The sequence below is a fragment of the Ostrinia nubilalis genome, chromosome 10, assembly GCF_963855985.1.
Source record: "Ostrinia nubilalis chromosome 10, ilOstNubi1.1, whole genome shotgun sequence".
Taxonomy (NCBI): Eukaryota; Metazoa; Arthropoda; class Insecta; order Lepidoptera; family Crambidae; genus Ostrinia; species Ostrinia nubilalis.
The window spans coordinates 16,596,883-16,614,505 of NC_087097.1; the positions used below are offsets into that span (position 1 = coordinate 16,596,883).

The 17,623-nt window shown below is 40.3% G+C and overlaps 1 protein-coding gene across 1 annotated transcript; it reads left to right on the forward strand.

The window, feature by feature from the left end:
- The first annotated feature begins 11,904 nt into the window (after positions 1-11,904).
- LOC135075357 (ras-related protein M-Ras-like) lies at positions 11,905-17,148 on the forward strand. Its single transcript, XM_063969795.1, has 6 exons — positions 11,905-12,074; positions 12,229-12,351; positions 13,874-14,027; positions 14,515-14,668; positions 15,359-15,521; positions 16,583-17,148. Exons 2-6 carry the CDS (start codon positions 12,313-12,315, stop codon positions 16,664-16,666), a joined length of 594 nt encoding a protein of 197 aa, XP_063825865.1. The 5' UTR covers positions 11,905-12,074; positions 12,229-12,312; the 3' UTR covers positions 16,667-17,148.
- The last annotated feature ends 475 nt before the right edge of the window (positions 17,149-17,623 follow it).

Consider the following 17,623-nt stretch of genomic DNA (forward strand, 5'->3'; position numbering starts at 1 on the left):
TCATTTTTTGTAGTTGAGAATGTAATTGGTCCAGAAGAAATGGTCGACAGTGGTTATCATGACTAACTACTCACATATTTACAGCTCAAAGGCATGCCTTGCATATGTGCCCTGCCTTAGGGCGGGAAGTAGGCCGAAAGGGCTGCGGCCACAAACGGCTGCGTGACACGCGAAATGCGAAGCCCATGCGGTGGAATAAGGCCCGTGTAAACTGCAAGATATGATTTTTGTTGTAAATCATCTTTTAAACAATTCAATACACATTTGGACGTTTGAAACAGAAAAGCTCTTTTGTAGCGTTTGTTCATGAGACAAAAGGGAAACACAAAAGACTTACTTAAGTATTACTTTACCACATTTGATGGAAATGCTCAACGTCGGAACAGTTTGATACGAGTTATTTGCGTATAAATCGGAGCGAATTAGTGTTATAAATCCGCAACCGCATTTCCGCAAGTGTGTCAAAGGCCTTAAGCTGCCGCGTCCGCGGCATGCGTGATCAAGGGCTCAATGTAGTTTCGCTACCAGTGGTCGAAAGCCTTTATAAAGCAGGTTAAAGAATTACCCAACTGATTCTTTCCGAGGTTTTTGCGTGCATCACGACGCAAAGTGGGTCAGAGGGCCGAAGGTGCGGCCTCAAACAATCGGACGGGACGCGGAGTGACTGATCGACTGGATTGGATTAACTTATTTATTCAGATTTATTAATGGAGGCATTTAGATAGCTAGGAAGGTTCGATTCAAGTCAAACTTTTTGACCTAATTTAGGGTAGGTATTAATAATGCAAACAGGTAGGATGAAGTTAGCCACCATTCACGAGAACGGGTTGCATTGTCCCACAAAAAACCTAATTTTGTAATTAGAATTTCAAACAAATGTTTGTGTTCACACTTCACGTTTACTTGCGGGATCCAGTAATGCAGGATCCGTGGGAACAAGCCCTAACATTCAACTGAGCTGTCATGCCATTCGACAATTCCAGCGGTTGGAATCCCTGGCGGAATATTTCCGGAGTTCCGGAGATTTGACCGCGCGGCGCCGGCCGGCTAACTGTCTCGTTGTCATTAGTCTGGCTTTAATTCGCAGCTATTAATAAGTAACTACCTAGTGTTATACATTTTTCCTTAATCTAGGGCCTTTAATCTAAGTCTGGGGCAATATCTGGGCTTGAAATGCTGCTTTTAACGAATTTGGTAAGATTTTCATGCCACGGACAAGAATATTTTTTCATTGCAAAATAAAGTGTTGAGTTAACCATGTTTTTTTTGTAAGTAGTCGTACTCGTACCTAAAATAGATGATAATATTGATAGGACCACACAGATCTCCGCTTTCCTACTTCACTAATTACTACAAAATCTCAATTTCCAAATTGGATACGGAACCAAAATGCTCTCACTTTATTAGGGAAACCTAAAAATCCAATTTTAATGAACATTGGACCTTTGATGTTACAGCTTTGATCTAGCGCGGTTGGACTTCACGCCTCGATGCACCCATCATTGATGACGTGTACAGCGAGAGGGCTACATAAAACCCTCGTCACAGACGGACAACAACCACAGTTGGAGTTGGGTGTTGTTGAATGGTGCATTAGGACTACTTCAATTCTTGAACGAACGCAACGCAATAGAGCAGCTGAATCCTACCTAATTGCTAAGTGAAGGTTTGGTAAGTTCAATTTATAACTAGCGTTGCCATAAACGTTTTTCTAAAAAAAACACCCAAGTGAGACTTGGATTATTTGAGCATGAAGGGTTCCGTACTTCCGTATGACGTTTTTGTGGTATGGAAGCCCACCTATAAATATTTATTTTATGTTAATAGTTATTAAAATTTCTTAGCGATTAGAGTCGCTTCTGAAATTAAATTATTATAAGTAAAAAACTAAGGTAAAAAACTTGAAAAAATCATCCAATGTCTAAATAAGTACCTAGCTCAGATCGTGGGTTCGATTCCCGCCTAAGGCAGATCGATTTTTAGAAGTTGTTTATTTATAATTTATAATTATTATTTTAATTAAATTTTCTTAAATAAATAAGTATATGTCATTGTTTGGTTTTTATGAGTACGTAGTTGTTAAAGCTACATAATATTATTTGTTATAGCTACATAATAATAAATATTAGTAATTAAATAAATTTTGTTTGTATGTAAGCATTCTATAAATAGGGGAGAGGGGGGCAGCTTTGAACAATTTTCATACTTTATTAAATATCTTCCAAATTTGAACGATTTCATTATTTTTTTCTTCCTAGTTATAGGTCATGGTTATCACACAACAAAATAATGATGTTCTTCTTAATTATTCATGAACGCTTATTAAGAGCGTTGTCACATTTTTCATGCAGAAATCGAGAATTTGGCAGATTTCGAAATGATTTTAGTCATATAATTTATTGTTATAGCTTCTTTTGACTTATATCATCGTAATTATCATACGTTTTTACGGAATGTCTATTGACAAAATCTCGTTCAAATTGGATTTTTGCCTACGAAAACAGCGAATTTCGAAAGCCCGATTTCCAGGTAACTCGCGAAGGCACAACTTTGAACTAATATTACAACAAATTTATTTCTAAGTAAGAAGATAGAATGTATTCATTAGAATAAGCATACCCTGAAGAAGAAAGTGTATTGAGAAAATTTTGATGTTTAATTCATTAAAATGCATTTTTATCATGTCTAAGATAGTCAAAATTCGAGAAAATTACTGCAAGAAAACAGGTCACATCTCATAATCTAAAAGTCATTTGGCAACATAAACTACTTTATACTTAAGAAGAAACATAGTACTATTATTGTGTGAAAAAGAAAAAATATCTATCTTCAATCTTCAAATGAAAAATTAATTTGAAAATACTATAAAATCGGGTGCATCAAATGGCATAAATCAGTCGTGCTTTGGCACTCGTAGACGCCGGGTCTATGTCAGTTGACTGCCCACTGACGTATATGCGTCACGCGTGATTTTTTCGTAAATTGTAGTATGATTGAGTACTTTTGATCCGCAAGTATTTTTAATTTATTTGTTTAGGTAAATCGGACTTGTAATTTCTTTCTTTTCAAACTTTTTATTATTTTACTTACAGAATATGGGTAGAATAGATAAAAGATATTATTATGGTATCTGTTTAACCCTCCCGTAGTGAGAGGGTGGAATTCCCTCACCCTGAGCACTCCTAGCCGTTATCACTCCTACACTGACTAGGGGTACTACTAACTAGTGAATCAAACACCGTCTTGAGGTCAACTGAATTCAATTTTATTCTTTCCTCGGTTATATATAAAGGGCGGGCAAAAAATCTGGACACCGCGCGCTAATATTTTGCCTTAATCTAAGAGGTGCCATCTATTGGCCAAACTACGTGAACTACCTGTCATCTAGCGCGCGGTGACATCTATCGGTAAACTACCAAACCTTAAACCGACGTCAACATAATCGCCCACCAAGGACAAAATATGCAATTTGTCCTTCCTTAACTAACAAACAAACATAAATTATCTACCCGATAATTACTAACTTAAAATCAAACTATTCAACTACCTTAGAGTATTTATCTTATACCTATTTACATATCAGTATCTATTGGAAGCAGACACAACTTAGATATTGGGCGCTTAATTGTCCCATTTTTCGTTTTAAGCGTTATTACCCTGACTAAATTGTCCTGTCCCGGATGGACAGCATAAACTCTACCATATAGCCAGCGGCAGGGAGGTAATCCGTCCTCCTTTACCAGCACGACATCGCCCACCTGTGGCTGAGGCTGCTGTGATGACCACCTGTACCGATTATAAAACTTTGTTAAGTACTCACGAGACCATACCTTCCAAAATTCTTGCAGCATTCTCTGAGTATACTGCCACCGCCTTAAAGAACTAACATTATGAGACTCGTGACTCTTATCAGGAGCCGTGACAATAGTCTTTACAACAAGGAAATGACCAGGAGTCAAAACAAAATTCCCATCTTGGTATGTTAATTGACTCCAACAGTTTCAGCTCCTCCCGGTAAGTAAACCACTCATCCAATATATTTGTCGGTACAGCTTCATCCCATTCAATTCCTGCTAACCATAGCTTCTGAATTAGTAATTTTGACTTCATGTTGCTGGGTCCTACCCAGCCCAATGGATCATAAAATCGTGAAATATCACTAATTATTTTCCTTTTAGTTACAGGTTGTTCCAGCGTCGGGAGTTTGACAGCGTAACGGAATGAATCTTCACTGCGGTCCCAGGTAAGTCCAACTATCTTCATTGTTTCATCTGACTTAATCTTCAATCCCTCTTGAACCTCTTTCATCCCTGTTTCTCTTTTCATCTCTTCTATTAACTCATCGCAGTTACTTGTCCATTTCATTAACTCGAATCCTCCTTTTTCCAGCAATTCATTCATTTCTTTAAATATCTGGAATCCTTCTTCTTTAGTTTGACATCCCGTCAATAGGTCATCCATGTAAAAATCTCTTAATACTCTCTCCGCTGCCATAGGATAACTCCCACCCTCATCAATAGCCACTTGTTGCAACGTCTTGACAGCCAAGTATGGCGCAGATGCAGTTCCAAACGTCACTCTTAGCATTCTATAGTGATTTATCTCAGTTTCAGGGTCATCTCTCCAGAGTACCCGTTGATAATCCACATCTGATTCCGAGATCTTCACTTGCCGATACATTTTGGCTATGTCAGACGTGAGACAAACGGGGTACGTACGCCATCGCATCACTAAGTGCCGTAGCTCTGACTGTAAGGTAGGTCCCACTAGCAGGTTATCATTTAGAGACATATTATTCTTACCTTTACAGGAGGCATCGTACACTACCCGTACCTTCGTCGTTTCCCTGTCTTCTCGTATGACTGCGTGATGGGGTAAGTATATCGCCAATGGATTGTCAACTTGATCATCAGGTACAAGTTCCATGTGATTCAGATCTATGTATTCTTGCATCACTTCAGAGTACTTCTCTCTCAAGGCTTCATTCTTCATGAATTTCCGTTCCAACGAAAGAAATCTCCTTTCAGATATCTCCCTGGAGTTGTCTACACAAGGAGGATCATTCTTCAAGGGAAGTCGAACTAAATATCTCCCTTCCTCGTCTCTTGAAGTTGTCTTTGTGAATATCTCCTCACATCTTTTTTCTTCCTCTGTAAACATTTTCTCTCTTTTTATTTCAGGTTCCGCTTCCAGTTCCCAGAACTTCTTAAGGAGATCATTTTCATCGATCAGTGAATGCATTACTACCATACTCTTTGGCTGCTGCTGTGAATCCATAACCGTGCCCGAAATGATCCAGCCTAAAGCTGTAGATTGTGCAATCACTCCACCCTGGATACCTTTCCTTAATCCTTCTTGCAGAATCTGCCCGTACACATCTGCACCTAACAAAATATCCACTTTGTTGGGCGTGTGGTACTCAGGGTCAGCCAAGGTAAGTCCCGTTAAATCCAAACCTTCCAGGTCACCAACCTTTTTCGCTGGAAGCAAAGCTGTGATCTTTCTTAACACGTACGCCTTGACCTTGAACTTGATTTCAGGATTGACCCGAGACTGCAAGTTGATGTTAACCGTTGAGTTGATGATGACCTTTTTATCTCCTCCCAGACCCGATACAACGTTTTTTGTCTTTGTCTTCTTTAAACCCAAACCTTGTATCGTCGCTTCGGTCACAAATGACGCCTGCGATCCTTGATCGAGCAAAGCGCGTACCGTTCTCCGTGTTCCGTTATTAGCTTCAATATTTACCACAGCTGTAGCTAATAGTACCTGTTTTCCCGTTTTATCCGCCGAAAAACACGAAGTAATATTTCCTTCTGCACCTCCTGCTTCTTCAGTAAGCGTACAACTGACTCCTGCCGAAGACCCTTGCTCCTTATCCTCACTGGCTTCTGAAATAAATTTCCCATTAGAATGAAGCAGTGAGTGGTGCTTCCTTTTGCAGATCTGACACCTTGTTTTGATACGACAATACTTAGCTGGGTGACTTCTACCTAAGCAATTGAAACAAATATTATTGTCCTGCACGAAATCTCTACGTCTGTCAACTGTTTCTTTCGCAAACCCCGGGCAAAATGCAAGTGTGTGTGCTTCCTTACATAAAACACAACTATGGTTATTTACATGGAGGGCTTTCAACTTATTTGAATTTTGAGTCACGTTTTTCCTAGGTGTGTTGGATCCAGAAACCAAAAATTCGATTGCGCGGTATCTACTTGTCAAAAACTCCTGAAACATTGAATATGTTGGTAGCTGATCCGCCGAGCTATGACTATTCACGTAAAACTCCCAACTACGTTTGGTTTCTGTGTCCAATTTCTGACTCAAAATATGTACAACAATCACGTCCCAGCTCCCCACGTTGACACCAATGTTCCGTAAAGTGGACATACAATCATTCGTGGTGTCAATCAGTTCTTTGAGTATGGGTGCGGACTCATTAACCATGGTTTTCTGATTGAAAAATCTAATCAACGTTTGTTGGCATATGTACTTCTTATTATTGTATCGCTCCTCCAGTAATTCCCAACATCTGTCATAGTTACATTCTGCGATCGAAATGTGCTTCACAAGCTGTTCCGCTTCGCCTTTGAGATAACTTTTTAAGTAATGGAACTTTTGAACCTTTGTTAAGTCATCATTATGATGCACCAATGAAGTAAACAAATCAAAAAATGTTGGCCAATCCGAATATTTGCCAGTAAATAATGGTATTACAATTTTGGGCAAATTAAGATGACTCGGTTTCGAAACAACTTGAGAAGCACCATCTTGGGAACAGCAGGGATTCAAGTTCGCAGTAAATTTCAGTAAACTGGTTTTTAACTCACATTTATACCATGTATACATTTCTTCCATTTTATCATATAAATCATCTTTCACATAAGAGGAATCAGTTAATTCATCAGACCCTGCACCACGCATTAATTCCCGGTGGCCTGATGAGAATTCAGCCCATAACTGTTCCACCAACTCTATTATATTTTCTATGTATTCCTTTGAAATTTGATTTGCTGATAATTTATTGAAATTTACTTTATTTTTCTCCAGACGTTTATAAATGTCATACTGAAAGCGCATTACGTTTTCTATTTCAGTTTTGAATTCCCTGCGTTTCGCCATTTTACGAAATTTAAAAAACAATAAGCAATAAACAAAATAAATCTAAATTTAAAAATAAAGTCTTTAAAAAAGTAAATCGCTTGTCAAAATAAATTCGAAACGCACTGACACTTGACACTTGACACACACTGACAATTAAAATTTTACTTACAGTGACAACTTTACACGAATTATGCCGAATCGCTACGTAGAGATGACGAACCTCCTTCTCCCTCTGGCAGGAGGGCTGCTCTGAGGGCGTTCCTCCGTCCTCTGGTCACCAAACCTGACGCGCCGACTTGTTGCGCTGTCTGAGGTCCTCCCGACCTCTGATGTGACCGTCTCCCTCCTCCAGCTGCAGCCTCTGTGGTAGGGCTGCGGAACTCCCCTCTGTCCTCCCACGTTACTGGATCCTGACGCGCGCCGAGCAGCAAGCCAAGCGCCGTCTGAGGTCCTCTTCTGGGCCTCTGAGTTGAACGTGGGGTACTCCCGTTGCAGCCTCTGAGGGCTGCCCGAGGACCCTCCTCCGTCCTCCGATGGCACCGATCCTGACGTACGCTGGCTACGCTCAGCGCCGTCTGAAGTCCTCCTGCGGACCTCTGGGGTGCCCCACAGCAGCAGTCCACTGCTCGTGGAGGAGGAGTCCACTCCTTCGGACGCTAGTACTTCCTCACTAGCATCCGGCTCGAAGGACCATGTTTAACCCTCCCGTAGTGAGAGGGTGGAATTCCCTCACCCTGAGCACTCCTAGCCGTTATCACTCCTATCACTCACTCCTACACTGACTAGGGGTACTACTAACTAGTGAATCAAACACCGTCTTGAGGTCAACTGAATTCAATTTTATTCTTTCCTCGGTTATATATAAAGGGCGGGCAAAAAATCTGGACACCGCGCGCTAATATTTTGCCTTAATCTAAGAGGTGCCATCTATTGGCCAAACTACGTGAACTACCTGTCATCTAGCGCGCGGTGACATCTATCGGTAAACTACCAAACCTTAAACCGACGTCAACAGTATCTGTTTGGTCAGGAAAAAATAAATGACTAATAAAAAATTTAACAGGGTGTCAAAACATTAGTCTATGCTATTGTGTTTTTACCAACATAAAATATACTCTTCCTTACTAATAAAAGTTGAATAGCGTCTGTATGGTCACACAACGCTTCGTCATGTTTTTCCGAAAGTTCAATTACTGACGACTGAATGAAAGAAATTGGTGCGTAACTATTCATCTGATATTAAACGTTTAGTAATAAAGGGGTAGGTCAGGTAAATGGCAAATCCACCAGCGGTCGCTCGATGACACTTAGACAAATAGTTTTATAAAACGTCAACTAAGTTGGTTAGGTATTTGTATTGTAGATACTTATACAAATGAACGTATACAATGAGTTTATTTTTAAAAGTATAGGTACAGGACAGGGTGGATACATATCGTAATTATACAAGATATCGAGAAACTGTTTACTGTTCCTGTAAGTGCTTCATGAGCTCTTTAAAACAATAACAATAAATAGGTCAAAGAATAAACTGGATCTATGCGAAAATTCAATGTTTCCGAATTTCGTACTAAATGTATGCCGCCAGCCATACCTACCATATTAGAAGTGTTAATTTTTTAAATTTAAATTTTTAATTGAGTAATAGGTATATTATAATAATCAAACAACAAACTCGTAAATTGCATTATTATTTAAATTATTTACGGAAAACATGATTTTAGGTTTAACTTGCTACAATATCATCAAGAGATACTAATTAATAAATCCCAACTAATATTATAAATGCGAAAGTAACTCTGTCTGTCTGTCTGTCTGTTACGCTTTCCCGCTTAAACCTCGCAACCGATTTTGATGAAATTTGGCATAGAGATAGTTTGAGTCCCGGGAAAGAACATAGGATAGTTTTTATCCCGGTTTTTGAAACAGGGACGCGCGCGATAAAGTTTTTCTGTGACAGACAAAATTCCACGCGGGCGAAGCCGCGGGCGAAGCCGCGGGCGGAAAGCTAGTACTAAATAAACAGATAAAGGGGACGGCATTAAGACACTCAGAATTCTCAGAAACCATTGATTTCGTGTTTGTTTGTAACTGTATTAAATGTATGAAAGCTGGAAATATAGGTTTTTTGAATAGATTCAGTTCGTTCTTAAACATATTATTGATGCCGTTTGCTAGGTCTCATGAATATGTTATTTCAGTAAGTAACCATTTGTTCGACATCTTGTATACCTACTATAAGAAATATTCGAGTGAGATCACTTATCGATTATTTTCGTCATCCTTATTTGTATTAAATTTAATTAAAATACACTAAGGCTGAGATGCACCATCTAACTTTGACCCTAACTGACAATAACCGGTGTTTTATGTTAGACAGATTTTTGACATCCTAAATTTTGATGTCAATGTTAAAGTAAGACGGTACAACACGGCCTAACAAATGTATCGTAGACAGTACTTTTTATTTTCTTCATAAATCTTTCTTTTCTTTGTAAAGCTATCTACAAGCTTTTATTTTCTTTGACATCTGGAGTTGTAAAATCTTGCAACTTAAAATTTACTTACTTCCCGTTTTCCCATTGAGCTGAAATTTTGCATGTCTACACAGGCATGCAAAATTTCGTTTCATTTCGCACTAAATAATTTAATTTACACGTGTTTTCATGCGATGGCCAAGTCAATATATTTATGTAAAACGTTAATGATTTCCTGGACTGGACTTGGTATTACATGGATCTCACAACTTTTTACCGTAGAACAACTGAGTAGTGAGACATGGTTTTTTGACAAGTATTGTTTTTGATGGGTTTGTATTACAGAACGCATGTGTACTTAATGGGATAACTGTTTAAAAACACGATTAGATAAATTTTGCTCTATGGATAAAAATCTTAAAGTTACCTCTGATTTTTTAGCATTATACGACCGTGGTTTATAATAATAAATTCTATAAAATCACAATGATATCAGTATTTACCTCTTTGATTTCCTGACTTGTTTAGATTTACAAAAACTAAATATTTATTATTAACTTTTAGATAATAATTTGAATGGCGCTTACGATGTTTAGTTACGAGCTCTTTGATGGACACAGATATTATAGATAACGTTTAAAAAATGGCACGCTCGTTTTCATACATTTCATTCTATTTATTTAACCTATCCATATTTATGTGCGGAAACGTCACAAAATCAGAATAAATTTTAATTTTTCCAACCCGCATCATAAAAACTAAAAAGTCAAAAGTAAAATTTAAATAGTAAATATTTTTCATAAACAAGCTTTTGATGCTGTAAAAAGAATAAAATAAAACATAAATTCTTTCAAACCCATCAACTTATTACTTTACTCAATTTAAAGATTAAAACTTGTCGCAGGATTTACTAGTGTAAAAAATACATTAATTACGTAGCTAACTTGATTTTGCTAAAAGTCTGATCTGAGAAAAAATCAAATAGGTAAATTATACATTATTTCTTTATTATTATGTATGATGTACTGTCTTAGGTACGATACAACTACGAATTAAGATCGTTTAGTCGACGCAGCGTTGAAATTGTTCAGATAAATGCAGTTTGCGCACTCACTACGCGACGTCAAGCAATAAAAACCTAAAATTCGAACGCCAACTTTTTGCTACAACGCTCTTAAGATATTTAGATTTTTGCACAGACCTGTAAACGTTCAAAACTGCCCCGTAGTCGGGGCAGCCTTGAACACGCCTGGGGCAGTTTTGAATTAGTATTTTTTTCAATGAAATAAAACTGAATATTTATGAATGTGTATTTTTAAAATAATTAATAAACAAAATTTTAAATGATCAGTGTCATTTGGGATCAATTTAACATGTTTATTTTATATTACATCACTCTGTACAAAGTAACACAAAACTTAGGGATATTATTAAAAAAAAGTAAATATAAGATATATCAATTAACTAAATACTAATAAACTTTCTATTTAATGACACATCAAAGACAAAACTGCATAATTTAAAAAATATCAATCAACTACTAAAACTAGCTTTTGCCCGGACTTCACCCAGCTTGAAATTTTATCTGTCACAGTAAAGCAATCTGCTTATTTTTTATGTAAAAACCTTCTACGAAGTATTAGAAAACTTAAGGTTTTATAATACTACTTAAAAAAGAAAATTTATAAAGTTCAAAGGTGCCCCAACCATTTCGTTCAAAGCTGCCCCATGGGTATATTTCCAGAAAAAAACATAAATTTAATAACGGAACATACTTTTATATCGCAATTTCTTATCAAATCTTCATTGAAACTATTTAAACTTCCATATAGTAAACAAACCACTCACTATTTTATAAAACTACGTCCACAAAATCCTTAGAACCAAAATAAAAAAGTGCGAAATTGGCAGTCAAAAACAAAAAACCACTTTTGCCGGTTAACCTACAGTTAGATATTAAAAATGAGATGTGACGGCTATGCGCATCAGTGCTGGCAATATAAATTATGATTTATACCATTGTAGCCTAAACCAGTGATTTTTAAATTCATTTGTTCTAAGCTGCCCCTGTCCAAAGCTGCCCCCCTCTCCCCTAAAGCAGTGCGACATTTTTAATCGGATAACAAAAGAGATAACATCGATTCGTCATCTCCGTTAGAATAAAAAAACGTATAAACAAAAACCAAAACTTACCCCACATGAACTTATCATCGATTTCCCACATTATTCAGTCGATACGGAATCTGCACTACACAAATAATATCACGAGATAAATCACTCCTAAACTGCTACGTACGAGTATCACATGACAGTAACGAGTATTTTCATTTATTGTCTGTGGCACTTAGTCAAGAAAATCCATTTTCACAAAGACGCCTTTCGTGTTTTCATGTTAATTTCCGACAAAACTGCTGATTTTTGTATTTTTTGTATCAGTGAAACAATCATTCCGTCCTCGCACAATATACAGCAAGTACAAAAAACAATAATGAGGTGAGTTTTAATTTGTTTTTACACGAAAACGTAGTTAGCGATCAGCTGTGATGGCTGTCGGGCGATAAACTACCAACACGAAGAATCTATAAAACAATAGGAACGATAATTTGCTGTCCGACTGCTTTATCGTGGGTTTGGTGGTGATTTGCAGATAATACCTATCTCATGAGCGCGGAGCGGAGCAGTTACTTCATTTATAACTTGCGGAGGCGAGGCGCGGCGGCCTGGAGAGACCATGACGAGACCCGGGCCTCCCAATGAAAATTTGCCGACCGTGAGTGCATAAATACAATACCATTATCAATTTTTTATTATCTTGCAATTTTTTACTTAGCAGCTAGGCATTATTACTGTTTCAATCTGTGTAACAATGAGTTCTTGGTTGTCCATACACAATTTAAATTAAAACTGCTTATTTTGGATTTTTATGGTCATGGGTTTGCTTTATTATTATTTATTTATTTATCTGAGTTTGAAATATGTAAATGATTAAACCAATTACTGAATCATTGATATTCTGCTTTTTCTAGATTATTTCCTACTTTCCAGTCTATCCTAAAAATTAATGTAATAAAAAATACTTTCATCAGTTCTTGAAAACAGAAACAGATAATGAAGCATCGCAAGCAAGGATATGACAAATTAATTTTTGTGTTTGTAGTATCAATAAAATTCAGCAATCAATGATATGAATGTAAATGATTCTATTATTTTGTCAGGCATTGTCCTCCAAAATTAATGTATGTTGGGGACCACCTGCGCTGAAGACGAATGCTCCACCATTACTAGCCGTGTGCTTATACTGTGCTGTATTGGGTTCATATTTATTTATTCTACTGTGTTTGTTTTATTTATTTCAGAGTTGATCGCTAGTGCTTGAAGGGCAATGTCAATATTCAAAGATTGTGACAGTGTATGTGCCTTTGTTTTTGTAGTGAACGCATGCATGTTGTGGTTCTGTTGCAGGTCATGTTTTTCATTGTTTTGTTTGCTGCATTATAATGTTTGTTTCATTCATTATGAAAGAAATTTATCTGATTACAAGATTACTGTAACCATAATTTATTACCTTTAAGTACTGCTAAAATGAGTCCGATGAATAAATAGTTATTAGCCCCCATTAAAACACATCATTGTTGTAAAATTGTCTTTATTAGGTTGTGCGATGAATTCCTAAAAGCCTGCTATTATTTTTCATTGTGGAGTATGAGACGAGTTATTTCCAGAATAATAATAAATATTGCATGTAAGCATCATCTGTGTGCATGGAAAATAAAATGGTGGCATTTTCATGACATGAATTAATGTTCTTGTAAGCTACTATTTAAATATAATCCTGTCCTTCAGGCATTTAGAAAAGAATATTTTATTGACTTTCTAGTATTTTAATATGAATGTAGATCCTGTTTAATTTGTCACAAAATTGTATGATTAATAATTTTGAATGAGGTACTAGTATCTCGCGCGTAATACAAATATTATTTTTCGTGTTTCTCTTGACTGATATCTATTCACATTGAGGCCTCCTTTTACGTGTGATATAGATCGTTTCATCCACCAAGACACGCCCCATCATTCTTCCGCTCATGTTTGAGTGTTATTGGTACACGTTAAATTTTATCCACGAGTGCACACGCACACTACAATAATGACGCTCGGATTGCTCGGATCAAACTCTCCGCACCCCGCGCTTCCCCCGACCAAAAATTGGTGGGGCGCGTCTACGTGGATGAAACGATCTACCTATATTGAGTCCATTTGTGAGGAGCAGTACGCCAAGTCCCGACTGCCTGCAGGTAAAACTGGTGGTGGTGGGCGACGGCGGCGTGGGCAAGAGCGCCATCACGATCCAGTTCTTCCAGAAGCTGTTCGTGACGGACTACGACCCCACCATCGAGGACTCCTACATCCAGCACACCGAGGTCGACGGCCAGTGGTGCATCCTCGATGGTAAGGGCTGCACAGTCTTGATTTTTTTATTAAGGCCGTTTTCTGACTTGTCAGCGCGGCAGCGGCACGACATCAGCACGCGGTACCGAAAGCTTACCGAGAGGTTATACATATTTCAATACAGCGTTCCGGCAATCGGAACGCTCCATTGAATTTGAAATATAGGCGCTCGGTAAGCTTTCGGTACCGCGTGTTGATGTCGTGCCGCTTCCTCGCCGACAACTCGGAAAACGGCCTCAGATTTCATTTAATATTATTGAGTTGAAACCCAATAATATCTACTGCATTGACAGGTTTATCAGTCACGATATTTTTGTTGTTTATAGTGATAAGTCTGTGCGTTTCCCACGTTTTATTTCATAATCAAATGTTGGAAAACATTGTATTGTTAGTTTATCATGCTGAGCATTGCTCATTGCCATAGTTGACTGATGGGGGTTTGAAAGCTATTGCTTCCGTCGAGATAACACTGGGCAACCTTCGACAGTGCTGGACACGGCGGGGCAGGAGGAGTTCAGCGCCATGCGCGAGCAGTACATGCGCAAGGGCGACGGCTTCCTGCTGGTGTACTCCGTCACCGACCAGCAGAGCTACGAGAACATCCGCCACTTCCACACGCAGATCCTGCGCGTCAAGGACAGGTAATACCGTCATCATAAATACATACTTTCTATAGTCTGGTCCGGGAGCACGTAGAATTTTGTCCAATGACCCCAAGCTACCCATTCTTATCGCTCGCGCGTAATTATGTTGCTGTCACGCTCTCGCACACACTGCGGGCGCCCGTCCCTCAGTAGCGACAGCAATATAATTACGCGCGAGCGATAAGGATGGGTAGCTTGGGGTCATTGGACAAAATTCTACGTGCTCCCGGACCAGACTATATCTATCTATCATTGTCATCGTCACCAGTCTCTCACTTGATACGCCTACTTTTGTTCTGTGACGGAGGACATAGAAGTAGTAGTTTCTCCTGCGGTGCCCTCGATGTCGGCTACGGTTCGTTGGAGCGTCAGGCGAGAACTCTCGCTGCCTCTTGGCTATTTCTTTCTGTGATATGACTGTCTTGAAGTGGCGTGCGGCCACGGATCTTGGCATACGCGCCAGGATAGCCTATAAAGTTCTCACCCGACCTATTCTATGATGATTTCGTCCCAGGCTGGACATACTTCGAGTGTGTGCTGCGCGAAGTCTGGCCTTTTCGGCATTGTCAGCGTTTGGCAATCAGTCGAGATTTGTATGACTCTTGTTGTTATGAGCTGCTAGACAGCAAGGAGCCGTTTGGCGTTGTTCTTTATAGCCCTCATTTAAGGTTTAAAATAATGTTGCAGGGAATCCTACCCGATGCTGGTGGCAGCCAACAAGGTGGACCTCGTGCACGTGCGCGCCGTGAGCGAGGAGGCGGGCCGCGAGCTGGCGCGGCAGCTGGGCGCGCCCTACATCGAGACCAGCGCCAAGGAGCCGCCGCTCAACATCGACGCCGCCTTCCACGAGGTCAGTCCCCCGCCCGCCCGCGCGGCCAGTGGCGGGCCCGAGCTGGCGCGGCAGCTGGGCGCGCCCTACATCGAGACCAGCGCCAAGGAGCCGCCGCTCAACATCGACGCCGCCTTCCACGAGGTCAGTCCCCCGCCCGCCCGCGCGGCCAGTGGCGGGCCCGAGCTGGCGCGGCAGCTGGGCGCGCCCTACATCGAGACCAGCGCCAAGGAGCCGCCGCTCAACATCGACGCCGCCTTCCACGAGGTCAGTCCCCCGCCCGCCCGCGCGGCCAGTGGCGGGCCCGAGCTGGCGCGGCAGCTGGGCGCGCCCTACATCGAGACCAGCGCCAAGGAGCCGCCGCTCAACATCGACGCCGCCTTCCACGAGGTCAGTCCCCCGCCCGCCCGCGCGGCCAGTGGCGGGCCCGAGCTGGCGCGGCAGCTGGGCGCGCCCTACATCGAGACCAGCGCCAAGGAGCCGCCGCTCAACATCGACGCCGCCTTCCACGAGGTCAGTCCCCCGCCCGCCCGCGCGGCCAGTGGCGGGCCCGAGCTGGCGCGGCAGCTGGGCGCGCCCTACATCGAGACCAGCGCCAAGGAGCCGCCGCTCAACATCGACGCCGCCTTCCACGAGGTCAGTCCCCCGCCCGCCCGCGCGGCTAAAGGCGGGCCCCGGTGAGGTCAGTGACCCCAACATCTGGACATGGTCACCCATATCTCGGACCAACCAAGTATGATGTGAGAATCTCCTGACCAGGCTAAGAATCATAAAATTATTTTACCACTTTTTGTATTCTGTACCAGACATCTGATAAAACAGCTGTTTTCTTGCCGGAGCCTATCGGTTGGCAGGATTTAATATCCAAAATTAAGTGGTGTATATTGCGAGGGAAGTATGGACGTCATCTTATCTGTATTATATTGGTTTGTGTAATCTTATCTTAAACGTTATTATTCTGACATCAAATTATTACAATGAGCCGACAACTCATAAGTTCCCACTCCATTGTATTCGGCAGATCCTTTTCAATACATGTTATAAGTATTTCTTTTGTCTCACGCAATGTATTGTCTCCACAGCTGGTGCGCATCATCCGCAACCACCCGCAGCAAGAGGAGAAGCAGCGCCGGCGCCGCAAGCTGGCCGCCTGCACCGTGCTGTGAGCGCCCGCGCCGCGCCGCCGCTGTGACGTCACGCTTCGACGCCTGTCACCTGTCGCCTGTCACCCGTCACTTGCCGTTGACATAACCGAGCGCCGTGGCTCAACGAGGTAAGCCAAAACACATCGAGTGTAATTTTCTTTTAGGATTTTGACATATCTGTCAATGTCATGTCAAAAATAACCAATCATGCAGCATTTGGACCTCGCGTCTACGTATTGCCATCTGACGGATTTTTCAATCGCGAAAACCCTCATTGACACTTCACGACTGTATTCTGCGATTTTGACAGCAGGTATCTTATTGTTATTGTATGTGAACTGGGCTATGGCAAAGGTATTTGGTCCCACTATAATCAAATTAAGGGAATTAAAATTTAAGGCCAATTGAAACCGTTATAAACTATCATGATCGCGAGGACACGAATTGTCGGCGATTCTCTTTTATTTTAATCCATCTGTATATTTGGTGGAAACCGTATACGTCAAATTACGATTTTCCACTCTGGCAAACTATTTACTATTGTCTAAGCGGAGTGCAAGATGCGTGAGTTACGAAATCATACGATTTGTCGAAGTAAATGTGTTTTTGCTATTTTAATTAACAGCCAAAACCACACTATTGTTGGAGTGAATAGTCCTAGTAGAGCGATTGTCGCACTACACACTAAAAGCTATTTTGTGTGGCAGCAAAATGTTTTATTTATTTGTTTTGTTATACAAATATGCTAACTTTTGAAGTGCGTGTAAACTGGGTACTTTTTTATACCCGCTACGTTTATAATCATTCAAGAGGACCTTATTTTAATTCATCCCAGTTAAAATTATGACGCAAAAAAAAATCTTTATTGAATTGAAATGATAGTGAGTCTGAAATTAAATAACTTGTTGTGTTAATAAAATTGTCGTCTCGAGATCTCTATTGAAAGAAAACATATGGAATGATAATGTGAGACTAAAG